Genomic DNA, 19,942 nt, shown 5'->3' on the forward strand with positions numbered 1-19,942 from the left:
ATTCTCATAGTGTAGCACTGTAGATATTCATGTCCGCCACTATTCCACACAATGAGATTATGTTTGTGCTAATCAGTGAAATGCTCCAGTATTCTTAGCATGGCTGCCAAGTGGCACACAGCGCTCTTCGTGCATACATTACATATTCTGTCTCTTGCTCAGAGTGGTCAGATCCTGGGTGCTGAGAGAAATGGCTGTGCCCACTCCTGTGCCATGAACATTCACACTGTCACAGCAGGTCTGACAGGCATAACTGTTCACTTGCTGGTTGTGACTCTTAGAGCTGTTTGGAGATTCCGGGGGGGTGAACAGCTGAACAGCACTTTCTGAGCCATCTCTGACCCAGAATGAGTCTGAGCACAACGGAGGCATCAGGGCAGAGAGTGCTGCGATCTGAAAGAGTTGGCCTGAAAATGGTGCTAGGGGTTCAGATGCCTGGGCTCACTCCTGGGAGTCACAGCTGAGCCGGAACCTTGCCGAGTATTCACTGAGGGGAGTTGTTTGGTGTTTTGGGAAGGGAAGAGGTGCAGTTAGGGAAAGAGGTGCAGAAGAGTGCTGTAAGATCAGGACAAGGAGCAGAACAGGGGTGGGATGATGTGAAATAGCTTTAGTTCATCAGCTGTGCCTTTCACAGGTAGTTTCAAACCAAACTGCTGAGATTCAGTTTTTGTGAGGGTGAAGCTATGAGCTGGAGCAGAGTCTCAGCCTGCAGGGAGGCTGCATCCTCTTCTGGGACCACTCAGCAGCCTGGGTGATCACAGGAGTGGTAGCATCTCCCAGCTGTGCTGTGCTGCCTGTGTGTGTTTGCCTCTGACTTCCTTCCTATCCCTCCTGGAGAGGAGGCAGGAGCAGCTGGTCCCAGCTGGCTCTGTACTGATCATTTGCAAGCACACAGAGATGCAAGTGGCTGATTTTGCTTTATTAAGTTGAAGAGAAATGATGAGCCAGTGAGGAGTTCCTGTGGTGCAGAGGTTGGGTCTTGGGGACCTAGAGGAGGCCCTTAAGCCCACTTGACATTTGTGATTCTGCATGGGGGAGCATAAGCAGGCAAAACAGAGCTGGGCATATGTTATGATCTGATTTGTGAGAGATGCCTCTGCCGCAATTAAGGTGCAAACAAGATCATTTGCTGAAGTTAACAATACGGATTTTAGTTAACAATGAATGCAAGGTAGAGTAATAGAGAGAAGGGAGAGCAGGGGGAGGGGTGAGATCAAGCAGGAAGTAGTCACCAGCTATGAATCAAGCACCATCCCGTTGGTCCTTCTTCACTCTCAGCATCTTGGAGTACCACCTTCATACAGCCCAAGTTCCAGAGAGCCACAGGATGGTCACAGATGGTGTTCCCATAACTTGGGGCGATACATGTATGAGCAGGTGCTTCCTTTTGCGCAGTTTTCCAGAGTAGAAATTTTTGTCCGGATGTGTTAACAAGGATGTGCCTACCAGATCCTGCCGTCAGGCATGGAATAGCTCCTTCCTGTTGCACATTCCTCCCTTCTGTGCTTAACTCAAGTTCACACTGTGGTGGTTTATCTTACAGCAAGTTCCATCTGTGGCCTTGACAGTGTTTGAGACAGGCACCTGTACTCCTTAAGCCCTTAAAACGTACTGGTTTTGTCATGATGAGGATATTACAGGGAGCATTTTGCAAAGGGTATCTGTGTGGAGGGAGACCTTCCTCGGTTGTTGCAAGGCTGAAAAAGCCAGCCCCTTGGTTGTATGGAGCAGCAGTCTGTCCTCTCCAGGGAGGTGCTGTGACATATTGAGGTGTTTGCAGAGGGCTATTCTGTGATTCTATGAGCTAAACAAGAAACCAAGTGGGAACAGAAGCCTCTTGTTTTTCTGCATGGGAAAACACAAATGCTCCACTTCAGCCCTGCAGCAGTTTATCCCTGGTCAAATCGCAGGAACCCTGGCTGAGGATGGACCAGTGTGGAAGAAAGCACTTTGCAGTCTGGAGGAGCATTATGCTGACATACCTGCCTCCTCTGCTGTACTTTGACTTCTGGTTCTGTTGGGAACAGAAGAAAATGGTTCTTCATATTAGGGTTTGATAGGTATCGGTACCATACAGACTTCGGTGTCTGATAAAAGCGGAGCTGCCGATTTCTGAAGTAAAATATTTTCACAAGGAAGTGCAGGAGTTTACTTAGAATCTGTGAATTAAATGTGGTTATTCTCAGGTATTCTTTCATGAGGAAAGGACTGCTAATGTTTACCAGGCTTAGATTCAGTTGGTCTTGTGAACTTTCCTATGTAAGCATGAACACAAAAGATGACCAAGTTGCTTTTGTGCAAGAGGAATTACTCTCCCCAGTCCTCGTGGCACAGCACCCAGCCTGCTGCTGCACGCACAAACTTAATAAAGCCAGGAGATGGAGGCCCCTTTGATCTGCCTCTAGTCCCCTTAGAGGCTGGTTGTAATCTTCACAGCTTGAAAACCGCATTCTCTCGTCTGAGCCACCTGCAAAGAGCAAGCCTTCCATGTAAAGCATTCACAGTGCTGAAATCCTTGGAATTACAACCCTTAGTAGTCCTTTCCTGTCCTTTGCTTCTTCCAGCATAGTTGGGGTTTTTTTTTCCTGGCACCTTTCCTTGCATTGATACTCTGTCCACCATTCCTGAAGTCTTGCCAGCTCTTATAGCTTGTCATTAGGGCAGCCTGCAGTGAGTGCCTTTGTGAAAATCACTTAGGTGACTTTAAAGAGCTAATGGGCACTGCAGAGACCTGTGCTGCCAGTTCCTGAGTCCTGCTGGTTCGTAAGTCTCTACCTGTCCAAGAAGCTCCATAAAACATGTACCCTTTGAACATTTCAGCACTTTCTTTCACTTCTGGGTTCTGGAGTGCCAGCACAAGCTTACCTGCAGCATGCAAGCTTAGGGAATAGAGTCACAGAATCATTTAGGTTGGAACAGACCTCTAAGATCACTGAGTCCAACTGTTATCCCAAACACTGCCAAGTCCACCAGTAAATCATGTCCCTAAGTGCCACATCTACATATCTTTTAAATACCTCTAGGGATGCTGACTCCACCGCTGCCCTGGGCAGACTCTTCCAGTGCTTGGCACCCATTTTGGAGAACTTGTCACTAATACTGAACTTGAGGCCACTGCCTCTCATCCTGTCACCTGTTCCCTGGGAGAAGAGGCCGACCCCCACCTGGCTACACCCTCCTGTCAGGAGTTGTAAAGAGAGATAAGGTGTCCCTTTTCTTCAGGAGAAACACCCCCAACTCCCTCAGCTGCTTCTCACAGGACTTGTGCTTGAGACCCCTCCCCAGCTCCATTGCCTTCTCTGGACATTCTTCAGCACCTCAAGGTCTTTGTTGTAATGAGTAAGACATGGTAGCCTTTTAGCCTTGTTCTTGGTCCTGACTGCAGCAGGTTGGTGACCTCTGATTGCCAGTATGTAATCAGTTTGAGTTTTCTTCATTATTATGTGATTTAAATTTATGGAATATAAATTTTTGGAACAAAAATTTGGAACAGGAATTTCTGGAGTCTGGTTCAAGACCTTCTGGATACTGTTTGGAAAACCAAACTGAAAATCAGATCAACCATGACAATGCAGAGACAACTACTTCAAGATGTCACTCTAGGGTTTTTTGCATATTTTGTGTGAATGAATTTTCAGAGAGACATAAAAAGAGAAAGATTCTTAATAATGTCCATATATTTTAATTATCTTTTTTTGTCTTAGTGGTACCCCAAAACTGCATTTCTCTGTTATTTTTAGATTAGCAGTTCTTAAATGATTTGGTAAGAGACTTATTACATAAATATAATTTATGGGAAATTTGTAATCTGCAAATTTGTTTCACAGTTTGTATATTCTGTTTTAGAAGATACTTGTTTTTCATTAAATTTTAATAGAATTGTACTGCAAGTTAAATTGTATTCAGATGGCATTTTACCAAGAGCTAGATTAATTAATAGAAATTTCACCTTATTCTTCTAATCCATTTCATTAATGTTTTCACCAAAATAAGAGGCACCAGACACTAAAGTTGCCAAGTGAATGAGCATAGAAAGTTCAAATTACATTGAGTAATGTACTCCTAGGAAAACATCTGACGCAGCTGTAATTTTTAATTGTCCCTTATTGACTTGGGTTTAATTCCTGGGTAAAAAAATAAGAACATTCAGGCAGAAAGACAGTCATTGATGCAAAACATTGGCAACTTCAGGCATATGTCTCCCACGACATTGTTCTCTGTGTACCTTCTGATGCCCAGCACGTCTATCATTGCATCTTTACAGCCTGAGAGGTAATGAGCAGCACAGACACTCAGCAGCAGTATCTGATTAAGTGCATCAGTCAAGACAGGTCCGATTTTAGCTTCCCTCTGCTTCAGAGTGGTGTGACTTCACTGTTTGATATGCCATGTTTTTGACAGCAGGAATGTCAAAGTTAAACAAACCTTGCTGAGTTGTAAGCTTTCTTTCTCTGTGCTTGTTTTTGCTGGGACTTGGGGGTTGTCAGCATGGGCTTGTACGTGATTAAGTAGTTGTAATGGTTTCCTGCATGAACACTTCTTCACACTCAGAAAGCATTTGTGTGACTTAGCTTGGCCTGTTTTAGGAATGCTTGTAAAAAGAGCTGTTTGGTTGTCTGTTCAGTTTTAAATTCACACACTCACTTTCTTTTTTTACAACAATTTTCCCATTATAGCATGGGAGCCCTCACTATCACATTGTCATCATCCAGACATAGTTTTGTTCATAAGCAGATCCTGTGTATACAAAACTATCTTGTTTATTTCAGGAGGGGTAGTTGGAACAGGGGAAAGGAATTGCTTACTGCATTTGTTTCATAAATAATTAGTAAGTTCTCACAGTAGATCAGCTATGAAAGTTGCTCACTTTCATATGAGTGAAAGAGGAGAATATTGCTTGTACAGTGACTGTTTCAACACAGTTTATTGACCTCTTGAAAAACTAACCCCTTAACTGTATCTTTTTGTTAATACTTAAACTAAAGGCATGTCTTAGAACAAAGTGAAGGTTTTTGGAAAAATCATAATGTAGCAAGTTATGAACCGTGTGGAATTTATTCATCTAGCATCCCTAGCATCATTCACACCTCCTATCAGGGGTTATAGTATTTTGACTGTGAACAGTGTAGAGTGGCAAAAATGACAGAGCTCTTGCACAAAGAGAAGGCAGCTGAGAATAGCAAGTGAAGACACAAATCAATGCTTCCATATTTTGTGTGACAGTCTTCATTTGTAGTGTGCATTCTCCTCTTCTGGGAATTTCCAGACATTTTCACCCTGCATCTGCAAAGTCCTGTGTAACTCCAAAGGTGTAAAAAGCTGGCTATGTGTAGTTAGCACCTGGAGGTCCCCTCATGTTGCACTGTACACTGCACTCTACCAGCACCAGCGGGAAACAAAAGTGGGAAAAAGCCATCTTTGTGGAAATCTCAGATAACACCTTTAACTGAGGTGAGTCATGTTTGCTCTTTAAGGGAGTTTGGAGTGGTGGAAGGCAAGCAGAAATTAACTGCTTAACAATCAAGCATAATCAAGCTCATTTTGAATGGATGAGTTGTTCAAAGTGAAGAAGAACTTACATGGGGTTTTTTTAATAAGTGAGACCATTGATAGTTAAAGATTAGAAAGCTCTTTCTTACAAAGGACTGGCAAAGAATATTGTCACCTGATGAAAAATGAAATTGATTTGTTAGAGAGTATAGCTTTTCTTTCATATACAGGAACCATGTAGATTTAAACTGTCCTGAGGAAGTTTGTACAATACTGCTTTTTTCATATATAGTTGAGTCTTACAGATAACTTAAAATATTTCCTTGTAGCTGAAAGTTAAGGGTCTTTTATGTTGTTGTTAGGCAAGTAGGATTTGTAGGGTAGTTTTAGGGGACGTTTTTATTTTTGCTAAAAACAATTTGGAATTTGGTCTTAAAAACCAACCATTCTACTGAAGTTTATCAGCCATTTCTATCTAGAAGCTGATGAAATGTTAACATCTCACCATTTCTTCTGTTTATGCAGTCAAATGTCTGGATATCACATATCCATGTTGGGACATGTTATGTAACTTGTTGGGATGAATCAGTTTTTCTAATAAAAGCCTCACATCTGCAAAATTATCTCCCACAACAGCTAGAAACTTCCAAGTATTGCTGCTTTAATTTCATTCAGTTTCTTACTTGAATCTCTTACCAACCTTCTTCTTGTTTAGTCTTAGACTGTCCTGGGTACACTCTCAGCACTGCATCCCTTTTCTATTCCTAAGGACTCCAGCACTGTACATCCCTGTGTTATACCTCTTCCTCAAAAATCCATGGAAACCCTCAGGGTAGGAGTACCCCCTTTCTCTCTTCTGTTTCTCGTGGAATGTGCTGTGCTCAGCAGTTACGATGAAAGGGAGGCTTTCCTCAGGCAGCACGGTTCCTATTCTCAGCCCATTCCTCACTTCTTGAATAGTCCTAAACTGGTGGGCTCCCAGTCAAGACTTCCCTGCCTGGACAACAAGGTGCCTGGGATTTCTCAGTAAATCTGAAATCACTTGTAACACTTTACTCATTGAAGGTAAAGCAAGGTAAGGTTATTTCACTTCAGAATCAGATGGTTAGAAGAGACAGTCAAAATTTGGAGAGACATAAAAGCAGAAGTAGAACTGTACTTTGTAGCTGCCTGTATTTTAGTGTGGCTCCAAGAAGTTATCCCTCTCCACTTCATCAAACTAAAAAAGCTGCCCGGAGACTTGACACAGTGGGGATCCAGTCCTTAGATGTCACCTGTCCAGGTGACGTACCATGCACAGGAGGTTGTCGATCACCAGGGAGAGAGTTTTTCTGCAAAATCCTCTGGCTATCTGGCATTAATTTTCACCTCTTCTGAGATTTTCCTACATTACAGAGCCTCATGCTTAACCAGGACTCCAAACTTTCCCCTGATGGTTGTTCACCACGGCAGTCTCCATGTTTTTAAACATTTTTGCCTCCAGTGCTATCAGCTGCCCAGACAATTAGCAATACTTTTTGCTAGCTGTAAACAGAAAACCTGACAGCTGGCCTGAGATTTTATTTGGCCATAAACAAAACACTTAACCAGCAGTCTGAACAGAGTTTTTTGTTCAGATAGCTGTGGGGAAGGTTTTTCTCAGCACAAAACCCTTAAAAATGTAGATAATGAGAACTGGGCTTCATAGAAATAAGTATGCTGAAAACTGCAAATGTACAAGGGAGGTTAAAGAATACAGCTCATAAAGAGCCCCTCATTGAGGAGATGATTGCTGTAACTGAACAAAGATTGGGGGAGACAGCTGGAGTGGTGCTGCAGCGTGGGTTAGTGGGGTTAGGGTGGAGGTTATAGCAGTGATAGCTCATTGCTGCTGTGTGCAGCACACTTGTGCATGGTGGCTCAGTTCTAAATGTGGCTGGTATTATTTCATTTATTAATGTGGCATATTTCAATTGTACACATTATGTGTTATCAGGATCCAGGCATCTTTCAGGCTGACCTCAGAGAACCCATTTCTGAAAACCTGAACCTGTAAACCAAGATACCATCTTTTACACTGAGAGATATACACATCTAGTGGTGCCTCATTTTGTTAGGTACACAAGGTGCTGTGATTATTCTGTCTGGGCTTGGGTCTAAAGGGCAAACAGCTCATTCATGACAAAGGTGTAGCTGGCATGAACACAAGGTTTGGGACCCAGCTGCCATGTCATCCATTCTTCTAGAGCAGAGTGTCTGGGCAACTGTTCCTCAGCACTGGGTCCTGCTGGACACAGAGGTAATGCTGGATAACTGTCCCCTGCCACAGCTGTGGAGGTGATGCTGGAAAGGCTGTAAGCACTTGGAGCTGTCTGTCTGGCCTGTGGATGTGTCCCATCTGGAATTAGGACATCCTCTTCCATGAGTGAGATACCAAGGGACTATTGCAGTATATGTAACAGAAACAAGTGTTCCTGATCCTTTGTAGGATTTGGGAAATCCCAGCACCGTAGAAGCCTTTCTCAGGGTTATGGGTTGGAAAAAGGCCAGCAGGTGCTGTCAAACTGGCATCTCAGTTGCTTTTCAGGTCTAGCAGTATTTGCATCGTTGGTATTTCCTTGGTAGCATGGACAGCTGGCATTCAAAGCTAGTGAGTGGAGAGGAATTAGCCCCACAGAGCACAGTGCAGGGTTGCTAGCAACCCTGCAGAGCAAAGACTTCTGTCTGAAAAGCTTTAGATGCACAGATCTCAAAATTACAGTGTAAGCAGTAAGTGTCTGGCCTGTCATTAGGCAGGATGACAGCAGGTGAGGATCCCGTGGCTACCCTGCTGGTATTTAGATGACACCTGCTGGTCAAGTGTCCCCACTTGTCAAGGATATTCTCCATGCACAGAACAAGGCATTTTTGGATGTGCCACAGCACTGGGCTTAGTGTGCCATCCTGATGAGAAAATGAGCTGCCTGTGAAGAAAGGATATCCCATCTTACACTATCTACTGGTATTATTAGAGAGGTTAGAGCCAAACCACAGGAGAGAGAAGCCCCTTGAAAATGGCATCGCCAGTTCAATTTTTTTTAGCTTGGCTCTGTCTCACAACGTAATACCTGGTGTTTGAGTGGGGTAACTTTTTAATGCATGTTTAATCCATCTTGGGAGATTCAGAACTTCACTGGGCAGGGCCCTTAGCAGTCTGGTGTCACTTTGGAGTTGGCCCTGCAGTGGGGCAGGTGGGTGGCAGCCAGAAGAGTCACTCCCAGCTAATATCATCCTGTAAGTGTTACAGCCATACAGTTCAAGCTTGAAAATATGTTCAAGACAGCATTGCTTTTTACTCTTCCAGATACCCACAGCTTTTTCAAACAGCAGCAGCATCGGAGGGAGAGATGGGAACAAAATCATGCAGCTGTCAGGAGGGTTTCTCGGCGCTCTGTCAGCAAGGAGCGATGGGTGGAGACACTTGTGGTTGCAGACAGTAAAATGGTTGAATATCATGGAAGTGACCATGTGGAGTCATATATCCTCACTATAATGAATATGGTATGTACAATATTTTGGGGGTTTTTAGATAGACAAACAAAGGAAACCTGAATTTGATTATGCTGCTGATCTTCTAAGACATCTTCAACAATGTTCACGGACAAAAATGTAGTATTATTCATATATATTAATTAAAACTCTGTATTTTAAAGTACTTTTACCTTATATTTTGTATAGGCACAATTTTTCTCTGTGTTTATGCGAGAGAGGTCTCATAGCTATAAATGCTAGCACTAGCTTTCTTTCCACTGAAATTCTCTGACTCCCTTGGAACCTGTTGCTCAGTGATGATTTCAGATTGTTGGCTATGGCAGAGAAATTCTACGGGTTTTTAGCATATGAATTCTTTCATGTATTTGTGGGTGAGAAAGGCACACAGGAGACTGCTGGAAATTGTAGTAACTTTGCAAAAGCCAAAATACCACCTTGTTACTGTTTTGGTCACAAATCAAAACAGAAATATATGACCTATTATGAAGCAAGTTAACTGTCCCAGTTGAAGCCAATACAACTGTTTTTCCAGATAAGTATTCTTCCTGGAGTACAAAGTTCACATTGGAATAAGGAAAAGTTGATCTTCAAGTGCTTTCCTGTGTGGCAGGTTCCAAAATATAAGTTGTTCTGGGAAAAGCCATAGCATCTGCTTACAGATATTATTAATAGCTGTATCAATATTACGTGTATCATGGCAGATATTGAGCTTGAGAGTGTATTGAGGATGTGTTCTGTGTGGTTGGACACATCATGGACACATCATGGACATGTGCAATATATGTGGAGTTAATCAGAGTGTGATTCTAGCCGTGGTGACTGATCTTTTCCGTGTTACATGGTATGTTCCCAGCTGTGCCCCAAGCAGTCTGACTTGCTGCTGAGGCAGTGAGCCTGAGTAAACAGGTGCAAAGGTTGTTTGAGCACGTGAGGTTTTGTCCACACACGGAAAAATGCTTGGAATAAAATCCAGTCATTATCAGGTGCAGGAACAAACAAGACTCAACATTTTCTCTCCAGTCTGACCTTAGATATTAGGGTTACTTAAAATGTTTCAATTTTCAGTAGAGTACTTTGAAAAAGATCCATACCCAAATCAGACCTCTATAAACACAATTTCCACTTCATTTTGGTATTTTCTCCTTTAGTGGTTTTCTCCATAACAATTTTGACCCAAAGGCAATCCATTTTGTTCACTCATATTTCCTGTGATAGATGGCATGGGTCAGATATATAGATAGGTTGTGAATATCTTCTGCTCTGATTCCTTTTCCTCCTGCCTAATTCAATATTGTGATGATGTTTATGACAATTGGGTTACATTTTTGCAGAGATCAGTTCTTGTTCTTTTTTATGTGGAGTCTTTTTTGAATGGAGTCATTATCTTTGCTTTTGTTCTTATCATCCTCTCCTGTACTCTGAAAACACAAGAGTAGCCATCATTCACCTAATTTCTCTTTGCCTAGTACTGACTAAATTTTGCTTTTTTGTGACAGAATCCTGTTCATTTCAAACAGAATGATTTGATATGCTGGTTTATTTGCACCCTGAGTGGACCTCTCCATTAGTGTTGTATGACTGTAGATGTTGTGTTCCTTTTTGCTAGTGTTTTTTTATGAACTCTGAGATTTTTGAAAGGGAAATGGACATAATATGATCTTGTCTGGGCTTTTGCTCTTTAGCTTAGTAACTTTTGCCAAGTGCTATGTCATCGCTCATTTGGCAGAGCAAGCCTTTGCAGTAATTGTAATATTTATTGCATTTCAGTAAACCTTGAATGATTTGAGAATTTAAAAAGCAAAACAATCACCAGATCCACAATATGCTAGAAGTAAATGTATTTTCTCTCTGAAGTTGTGCTCTGCTGTAGAGGAATCAGTTAATCTCATATCTCCTGGCTCTGGCACAGGTCACAGGGTTGTTCCATGATCCAAGCATTGGCAATGCAATTCACATTGTGCTCGTCCGGCTCATCCTCTTTGAGGAGGTGGAGGTAAGGTTTTTATATACCTCAAAATATCCCTTAGAAAACTTCTGGGTTCAATGCATTGAGCTGTAATCATATTTGCTTAAAGTAATGTTTTAAATTTACTCTGTTATTGATCTTCAGCATGTCTGGTTTTAGAATAAATGCTGCCCTCGATAGCAAAGTATTTTAGCTGATGACTTCAGGTATTTCTGCATAAAATTACATAGGAAAATGTAATTAAAACAGAGAGGTTAAGAATGGGGAAATAGAATCTGCCTAGTGTCAGAAGAACATGGGATGCCAAGGAAGAGTAGATGAGAAACAGAAATTACGTATTAACACTCAGAATCTAATTACCAAGCATTACCTGGAATGTATTATGAACTGTAGTGCTATGGTATTTGCAGGTCTCTGAAGAAGTAAATCTCTTAATGTGCAGTTCAAATACATGTTTTTCTTTTTAAATCTCTTTTGAAACAAAATAAAATTAGGACAAAGTAGATGTTAATTGCTATAAACTAGCTATATATTGATAGTTTCCAATGTCTCTGTTTCACAAATATGTTACTATGTGCTTGAGTACATGTCGACTGTCATGGTGTTATGGTTATTTTCAAAATGCTGTGCATGATATAGCTAGCTCTGACCACAGGAATACCTTAAAGGGATTTTCCCGGTGGCTTAAGATTTATAACCACAAGCCAGATGGTCCCAGTGCTATTGAAGACAGTAAACCAAACCTCAAGGCTATGTCTTCAGAAATATTTATTGGGATAGAGTCTGTCCTTATAGCTGTCAGTGTAAGTACAAGTGGGATAAAAACTTGATTTTGCGTCTGAAGAGAATAATTACGACCTGAGATCCATTATGGCCTCCAATTAACTCTATTTGCAAAATTTCTGTGGCTGTTTGAATAAAAAAAGGTGGATTCCTGATCAACTGAGGAATGGCAATGTTGGAAGTAACCGTTTTAAATATCTTTCAAAATTTGTTTTTAAGTTCCCCAGAAATTAATGTCTGGTAACAGTTAACCCCATACTTAGATGGTTGTTAATAAAAGAGCAAACTGAGGCAAGATAAAGTGAGTGTCCGAGACCAGAAATTAGAAAATTCAATTTTGGATTAATTTATTTTACATACTTTTTATTTCAGAGTTTTCATTAATTTGCATGTAAACTGTATAATAAGAAGTTGAGGAAGAAACATTTATGATTGCATTGTTTCTCTTTGGAATTGAAAAATATTGTGAAATAAATACTCTGTTAGAAGCATAATTGTTCTCTGAATATGACAGTGTTCACGTAACATTGAGGGACAAATTTGATCACAAAGTCCCCCAATAAGTACTCTTCACCTTCTCTTCAGAGGAAAATTTGATTTCAAGAGAATATAAAATGTTTGAAAGTTTCAGTTCAGTGTTGGATCTTATGAAACTCATTTATCAAAATGTATGTAGAGTTCTGCATTCTGTAATTTTTCCTTTAGCTGCACCAATTACAGAAATGTCAGCATTTTAACTTAATATTCAATGTTAGATAAATAGGAGTCATTGCTCCTGATGATGTCTCTAACTTTAGGCAAAACCATAATCAATTGCATTTAGATTACCCATTCTCACAGCTGACTTCACTGAAGGGTTATTGCAATGCAGTGTGGTCTTCACAGTAATATATTCCTTCATTTCCCATTAGCAAGGCTTGAAGATAGTGCACCATGCTGATAAGACATTAGCCAGCTTCTGCAAGTGGCAGAAGAGTGTCAATCCCAAGAGTGATGTCAACCCCACCCACCATGATGTGGCTGTTCTTCTTACCAGGTATGACAGCAGTGACTGACTGCTGTTCAGTTGCATTTCTTTGGTGATGATACTTATTTTATAGGTTCATGCCATCATTTAGTTCATCCCACACAGAGCCCAGTAACGTGGTCAAAATACTTACAACACGATGTGTGCATAGGAGTTAGAGATGCATCTTAGTCACAATATTGAGATCTGTGGGTCCCGAGAGGTGAGCAATTTCTGTAGCTCAGGTCATTTTCCCCACTTGATCCTATCTCATTTTGTCCTCAGTGACTGCTCTATTCTTCTTTGAGACAGTATACAAAAACAAAGCAGCATGTAGATGAAAAACTCCTGAAGAAAAGTGTGGGTGCAGCTCAGAAAGGAAGAGTATTCTGCAAACATGGTGCCATTCATTTTTAGGCTTTAAAGCATACGATTTTTAAATATCTCCATATTTAAGGAGACACTTTTTTTTTTTTAATGTCTGAGCGAGGGAGGAACACAAAACTTAAAAATGAGGTTGTCTGAGGTTCTTCAGGGAGTTCATGTCATGGCATGAAATGGGACTTCTGCAGGTCTGTAAAAATGGATTCAGTCTGCACACAGGTGGCAGAAAAGATTGGGTCTGTGGTCTGAAAAAAACAGTCCTCAGCTAAAGTCTGTCAGGAAAAAAAACCCCAACCTAAAACACCCCTCAAGCAGCTCAGTAAAGAACAGTCACAGAATTATTTAAGTTGGAAAAGACCTCCAAGATCACCAAGTCCACTCTTTGACCAATCCCCACCTTATCAACCTTTTTTCAGTCAAAAATCTTAAAATAAGAATGTGAAATAAAGTCTCACAAATGACGTGAGATTTACCTCTCCAAATAAAAAGTGCTCCGACAGTTCACTTGAACGAAGCTGAGGTATGGTGACTGTAGTAAACCATGCTTCAAAATGCTGCCAGACGTGGAGGTTCTAAAACTTTGACTTACGTGAGTTGACAATAAATGTATGTATCTAGGTACTACAGCCCCATAAATATTGGCTAAATATTATAGCAGTGTAATGATAGTAGTAGAACAAGTGCATGTTGTTGCATACATGTTTGTCAAAGTCTTACCACTACGAATTACTTAAAATGTAGATTAGCACATAATAAGACGGAAGATTGCCACCCAGTGTCAGTGACACTCCACAGTTGTGTTAAATGGCACACCTCTCTTTTGTGATTCTAGGAAGGACATTTGTGCTGGCATGAACCGTCCCTGTGAAACCTTAGGCTTGTCTCATCTGTCAGGCATGTGTCAGCCTCACAGAAGCTGCAACATCAATGAGGACTCTGGCCTTCCCTTGGCTTTCACTATTGCTCATGAACTGGGACACAGGTACAGTTGTCAGGGAAGGGGGAACCTGTCTGTGTCAAATTTATTATTTGCATGTTAATACTCAAATTGCAAGACAGAAACAATTCAAGAAGTGAGTTAATGTCTCTATTATTGAAATCAAAACTGTTTTCTATTTCAAAGCAAAGGAATAAGTAACATATTTTTAAGCCTTTGACCTGTGTTTTACATACACAGCTGTTCAGTCTGTGCTGGGACATTACATCAGGATGAAATAATTAAGCCACAAAGAAGCATGACTCAATCATGCTAATTTTAACATACATGTGCTAGATTTCTATGCAATTACTTTAGATGATTTCCAGATCAATCCAAGACATTTACGGAAAATAAACCTGTTTCATTACGTCAAGGCATTTCAATATTGCAGATTAGCTAGAAAACATTTTTAAGTCATATAGTCAAACTTCATATTTTAATCTTATAATATATTATATTTATTATTTATTCTCCTTTCTGATGAACCGATAAAGTCACTTTAGGGCATGTCTTAATAAGTGATATCTTCTGTATAATAATGCTATTTTGGGTACACTTAGGTCAAGATAACTAAAGTTCCTGGATATTTATTTTCAGACATGGTTAATTTATTTTTATGATTGGGTATTTTTGCTTGAACTAAATTTCTCAGAATTTTAAATTTTGGGGGGTGTTTTTGTTGGTTAGATGGTTTATGAACTTCCCTGAAAAAAATTCGATTTTTGAATCTGTTTTGACACAGCTGTTTTCTTCAGGGTAGAGCGTTATCTCATGGAGACTCTGGTTTGACTGTAATGCCTGCACTTTTCAACTGAACTGTGTTGCTTCGCTAAGTCACATGTTCATTGCTCTATCTACAATCACATTAATTTCACTGTGAGCCCAGCCACCAATCAGGATGGAGTCTCTATTTCCTGATAGAACAGCGATGATGATGATGATGATGGTAATGACCCTGTCACCCATTAGTTGGCCATTCTTTATTCAACCTCTCCATTGCCAGACAGGAAATAGTATAAATAGATAACACTGAAATCACTACAATTGGATCTGGGTGCTGTGCGTTTACTTACTTGGCCCCCATAGCCTGTTGCTGACAGGGAGGTGTTTTCATTCACACTGATGATCTGAAGAGACTTCTTCCCTGTGGATTGATCCGTGTGTGGCCTTCTCCTGGTTTAGCCTGGCTGGCTGGTAGCTCTGTCTCCTTTGGATGCTGTGAGACTCAGTACAGCTGTACTTGCCCTTGCAGGAGTGGTGCAGGGCCTTTCCTGTAAGGGTTGTCTCTGTTAAGGAACATTGAGTACCGTAGGGTTTGTTGTCACCCTGTTAACCTCAAGACCGGTTAGTGTACACATGCTGAGAAGTTCAGGTATGGACAAGTTTGTAAGAACAGATGAACGAAAAATGAGAATACAGACATGCACCCATGCCTTAGATGAATGCCAAAAATCAGCTCTTCACCACACCGTCCCTCTAGATGTTTGCAGCCTTAAGATTCAACAGACCCTGTTTGTGGAAAAAAGCCCATCAGAAACGGGAGATCCTTGCTTTTAAACCTCTGAGTCATTGCTGGAGTTGATTCTGACTGAAATTAGCTCTGCTTTTGGAACTTTGGAGTCACGGTATGATTACATTTTTGAGAAACGTAGTTTTAAGTGTTTTGAATGCACTTTATCTGATTTTTGACTGAATCATGACCTGAGTAAGCTTTCACTGCTCTTAGGACTTACACACCTCCAAATGTTAACAATGTAGGTGTCAACATCTTCATAGATCAGTATCTTTGCATGTTATTATTTCAGATAATCCTCACACTGAGGTGATGAAGAGGCGTGTATATTTACTCAGTTGAATCCCATCCAAACTTTTGTGTTTATGACTTCTGCAAGCTGTTGAATAAAGAAATTTCTCAGCAAGTCAGAGAAGCTGGAGAGAACCTGTTACAGAGATCTGTTTCTAAGGCACAGACTGAGAAAATTAAATAGGATGAAGGAATAGAGGTTGGAGGCAAATTCACTGAACATTCAATAACTTTGTAAACAGTATCTCTGTTGCAGTCTACCAAAAGAGTTTTAAAATGAAACAAGAAGTAGAGACATGATTATTAGAGAGTGTAAGACAGAATGTAACAAAGCCTGATCTTCTTTAAAGTGGTTTAGTCGGTGAGAGCCTGTTCTTTATTTTGTGCAGGGCAGTATTGCTGTGCATAACAGACATGTTTGAAAGCCTGTGGGAGTGTAGATTCTTCATAGGTTTTGGTTCATATGTTCTATATGTGCATTTCCTTTAGGTAGCAGGTAACTACAGCTCTGCCAGGGAGGAAGCAATGCAAGTGTCTTTTTAAGTACAGAGTGGAACTGCAGGTAGATGTTGTGGTACAGCCAATCAGCTGGAGTTATTAGATGTTGTTTTTTGTCTCCAGTTTTGGAATCCAGCACGATGGGAAGGAGAACGACTGCGAGCCTCTTGGAAAGCGCCCATATATTATGTCCCGACAGTTACAGTATGATCCTACTCCACTCACCTGGTCACAGTGCAGCAAGGAGTACATCACACGATTCCTAGAGTGAGTGATCAGGTTGTAGCATTTGCCTAAATTGAGCACAGCTGTGCTGGAGTTTAAAGTAAATTTTGTATTATTGTAGTGGTAATTGTAGAGGGCTTTAGTGTGCTTGAGTTAATTTTCATGGGGTACATACCGCTGTCCTGTTGCTTACTTATTTGGGAAAAGCTCTGTTATAGTCTTGTTGTCTGGAAGTGAACTCAAGTCTTGTCGTATTGGCTCAGGTTTGGTAAACTCTGCAGCTTTTTGCAGTTACCAGGAAGAAAGAAGCTTCCGTCAGGGAGACTGACAGAAATTTACAGACTTATTGGCCACATGTGCTTGGCTTCAGTGACTTGTTCAAATCTGTTCCATTGTTTCTAAGAGCAGCAAGGTAGTATAACTTTAACCAGAGGCTATGGTGTTCTCTGAAGCCACCCTGCAAACCATAATGAGCTCATGGTATTTCCCCTTTGACAAGCTGTGTTTTGCCATTTTAAACCATCTCTTTTTTAGACAGAGTAACTACTTTGTTTGCAGTACTTCAGCATAACTTAGCTGGAAGCTGGAGGTATTTCCATGGGCCATAATCAAAATTACCTGTAAGAATTAGATACTAAAGGTCTGTACAGAAGCATCAAAAAACTGTGGCGGTAGGGATTTTTTAATACGGAATTTTTGTCTTTTAGTCGCGGGTGGGGATTCTGTCTGGATGACATCCCCCAAAAAGAAGTTCTAAAGTCTCCAATCATCGCTCCTGGAGTGATTTATGATGTGCACCACCAATGCCAGCTTCAGTATGGTTCCAGTGCTACATTCTGTGAAGATGTGGATGTAAGTGCTGAATGTTTTTCTTCATTCTCCTAGTAAGAATTCAAACTTCTTGAGCAGCATGGAAGTGTATTCAGTGCACCTCATTTGCTAACTACAAATGCAGCATGTTTAGAGTCTCATTGCCTAGATGTGCAGTGCAGGCATTGCCTAACACTCTTAATTCTGAATATTCTGGAAGTGAGTCATTGCACTGTTTGCCTTGTATTTCACAAGATCTTTGCTGGATCTTAACCATATCTGTGGTTAAGCACCTGTTCTTCAGCAGTGGAGTCATTTTGGTTTTAAACTCATAATACTGATTCTTAGGTAAATCATTAATGCAACTTAAATCCCATTTTAAAATATTCTTCCATGAAAGCCACCGTGTGGCTTTCAATTGATCAAATTCTGGGAACAAATTTTCAGTTCCAGGAAGAGGTTTCTGAAGAAATTAGGGTTGTGTTCTCTTCCCATACATCCCAATTTTTCACACTGTTGATAATCTAGCTAGCAAAAGAATATTCCAGTCCCTGTAAAAAATATTTATTTTGAAAAACCAATATTTTTCCATCAAACATTAGATTTTTATGCAGAAGTGCTTAATTCACAGAGTACCCTGGAATCTGTCTCACAGCATTGCAAAACAGTGTTGTGTGGAGATGCAAGGGAGAAGTGTAGTCACAGCAACCCTCACAGGCTCTTGGAGCCCTGCAGAGTTACAGGTTGTGTCAGCGTAAGTGCAGTGGTGTGGTATTCTGTCTGTACCTAGCATGTTCAGAGCTCTTTGGGTCTGTACAGCATTTTTATACACAGAACAGCTTGGAAGCAGTGTTTTTAAGTGCTAGCCTAGCTAAGTGATCACTAATTTTTGCTGTGTTTTGGGCAGCAGTGTACAGCAGATACTGGAGACAGCAACCAACCTGCTGGCCCTGTCAAACACAGATGTGTTTTGGCTGTTGGCAGTGCTGGTATGAGCACAGCTATGGACTGGGCACTGCTGGTGTTGACTATTTATTCCATTCAGATAATTACGTGTATCTCCATCTACCCTAATATTACGGAAATTATTTCTGATTAATCTTTTCAACCTTAATAGATAACATGATTACCAGTGTTGAACTACAACTGCTGAATCTGAAGAAGGTGTTGAAAGATTGCTTTCACTACCTGCTGATACTGTTTCCTTAGTTACTGTAATTTGTCTGCTGGTACAGATAGAAAATTAGGATGTAATTTTGCAGTATTGGTTCAGTCTGTCTCTTCTTGAGTTTGAACCTAATAGGCCTTTACATTCGCATCTCCTTATTAACCAATTCTACAGCTAGACATATGTCAGAAAATTAATTGGTATCATCTCATTTTGCATTTTACTGAAAGGCCTGTATTTTGCTGGTAGCTGCACTGGCAAGAGATGGTATTGTGAACAGTACAGTTCACCTGGAGTGTTGAATCATCAGTCTTTTTGTCATTTTGTCTAAGAGGTCTGACTCTTCTTTGCCTTTCCTCTGTTTACTTAACTTTGCTCACTGACAAGCTACTTTTGTTCTGTACATTTTAATGTCTGACTAAATTTGATCCACAGATCCTTTTTGAGAGAAAAATCTGCATTTAGCTGAAGATGCCCTAGGGTTCAGTGATTACACTTAGCAACAGCTGATATTTATAATTCAGACAGTGGTTTCCATGAAGCACTTAGGTAGCAAAGTGTACTGTGAAGTATATAAATATTGTCCCTCAATAAGGTAAAGAAAAGCAAAATATGTATTAGGTGGAGGAATTTTCCAAATCATAGCTAGATCCATAGCTTCCTATAGAACAGGCTGTAGGAGCTCAGAACCCTCATCTTATTGCCCTTTTCTTCAAAATTTCCACTGGCTTCAGTGAAACTGAGTTTTTTTGGATTTAACTTTCTTCAAGGCACAGATCCTATTCTCATAGATTGGGTGGAAAGTGTATATCATACTGCTGATGAAAAGAAAACCCACTTGCTTTGCAATGAGTCCATGGCAGAATCATTAATTTCTGCTGCTACCTCCAAAGGCACAGAGTACATAGTGTATTATCTCATACTGTTGTTGTTTCAGTATTTTTAGAGATGAAAAACAGTTCTGGTACATGGAGATCAATATGGAAAAATCCTTGCAGAGCTAAAGAATTCCCTCTGTGAATTCTTGACTTTGAAATCTGTGGGTGCACCTAATAAAAAAAAAAGTAACTGCCACTGAAAAGCTGTGTTCATTTTCTGTGCCAGATTCTCTGATATCTGAGGCACACTGCGAGAGTACACTTCATACATTAGAAACATAAAACATATTAGGTACAAGAGTTAAATAAAGGATGACTTTCATAACGAGAGAAAATTCATCAGCCAGGACACTTTGGTAGCTCTGCCTTGAGAACCTGGCAGTGATGGCTTCACAAGGCCTTCATAAAGAAAGCTACTGTTGAATTATAAACAGAGAACTG

At 40.6% G+C, this 19,942-nt stretch overlaps 1 protein-coding gene across 2 annotated transcripts in view; it reads left to right on the forward strand.

Moving 5' to 3' along the window:
• ADAMTS12 (ADAM metallopeptidase with thrombospondin type 1 motif 12) overlaps positions 1 to 19,942 on the forward strand; it is a 158,999-nt gene that overhangs the window by 77,016 nt on the left and 62,041 nt on the right. For both annotated transcript variants that reach the window (XM_042028551.1, XM_042028550.1), the window contains exons 4-9: positions 8,813 to 9,009; positions 10,910 to 10,993; positions 12,661 to 12,785; positions 13,972 to 14,121; positions 16,544 to 16,687; positions 17,353 to 17,497. In XM_042028551.1, the coding sequence (XP_041884485.1) occupies positions 8,813 to 9,009; positions 10,910 to 10,993; positions 12,661 to 12,785; positions 13,972 to 14,121; positions 16,544 to 16,687; positions 17,353 to 17,497 (845 nt within the window). The remainder of the gene's footprint in view (positions 1 to 8,812; positions 9,010 to 10,909; positions 10,994 to 12,660; positions 12,786 to 13,971; positions 14,122 to 16,543; positions 16,688 to 17,352; positions 17,498 to 19,942) is intronic.

This window comes from Corvus kubaryi, unplaced genomic scaffold (assembly GCF_017639235.1).
Source record: "Corvus kubaryi isolate FWS band 111438036 unplaced genomic scaffold, C.kubaryi_AGA036_p1.0 37308, whole genome shotgun sequence".
In the NCBI taxonomy this organism is placed as follows: Eukaryota; Metazoa; Chordata; class Aves; order Passeriformes; family Corvidae; genus Corvus; species Corvus kubaryi.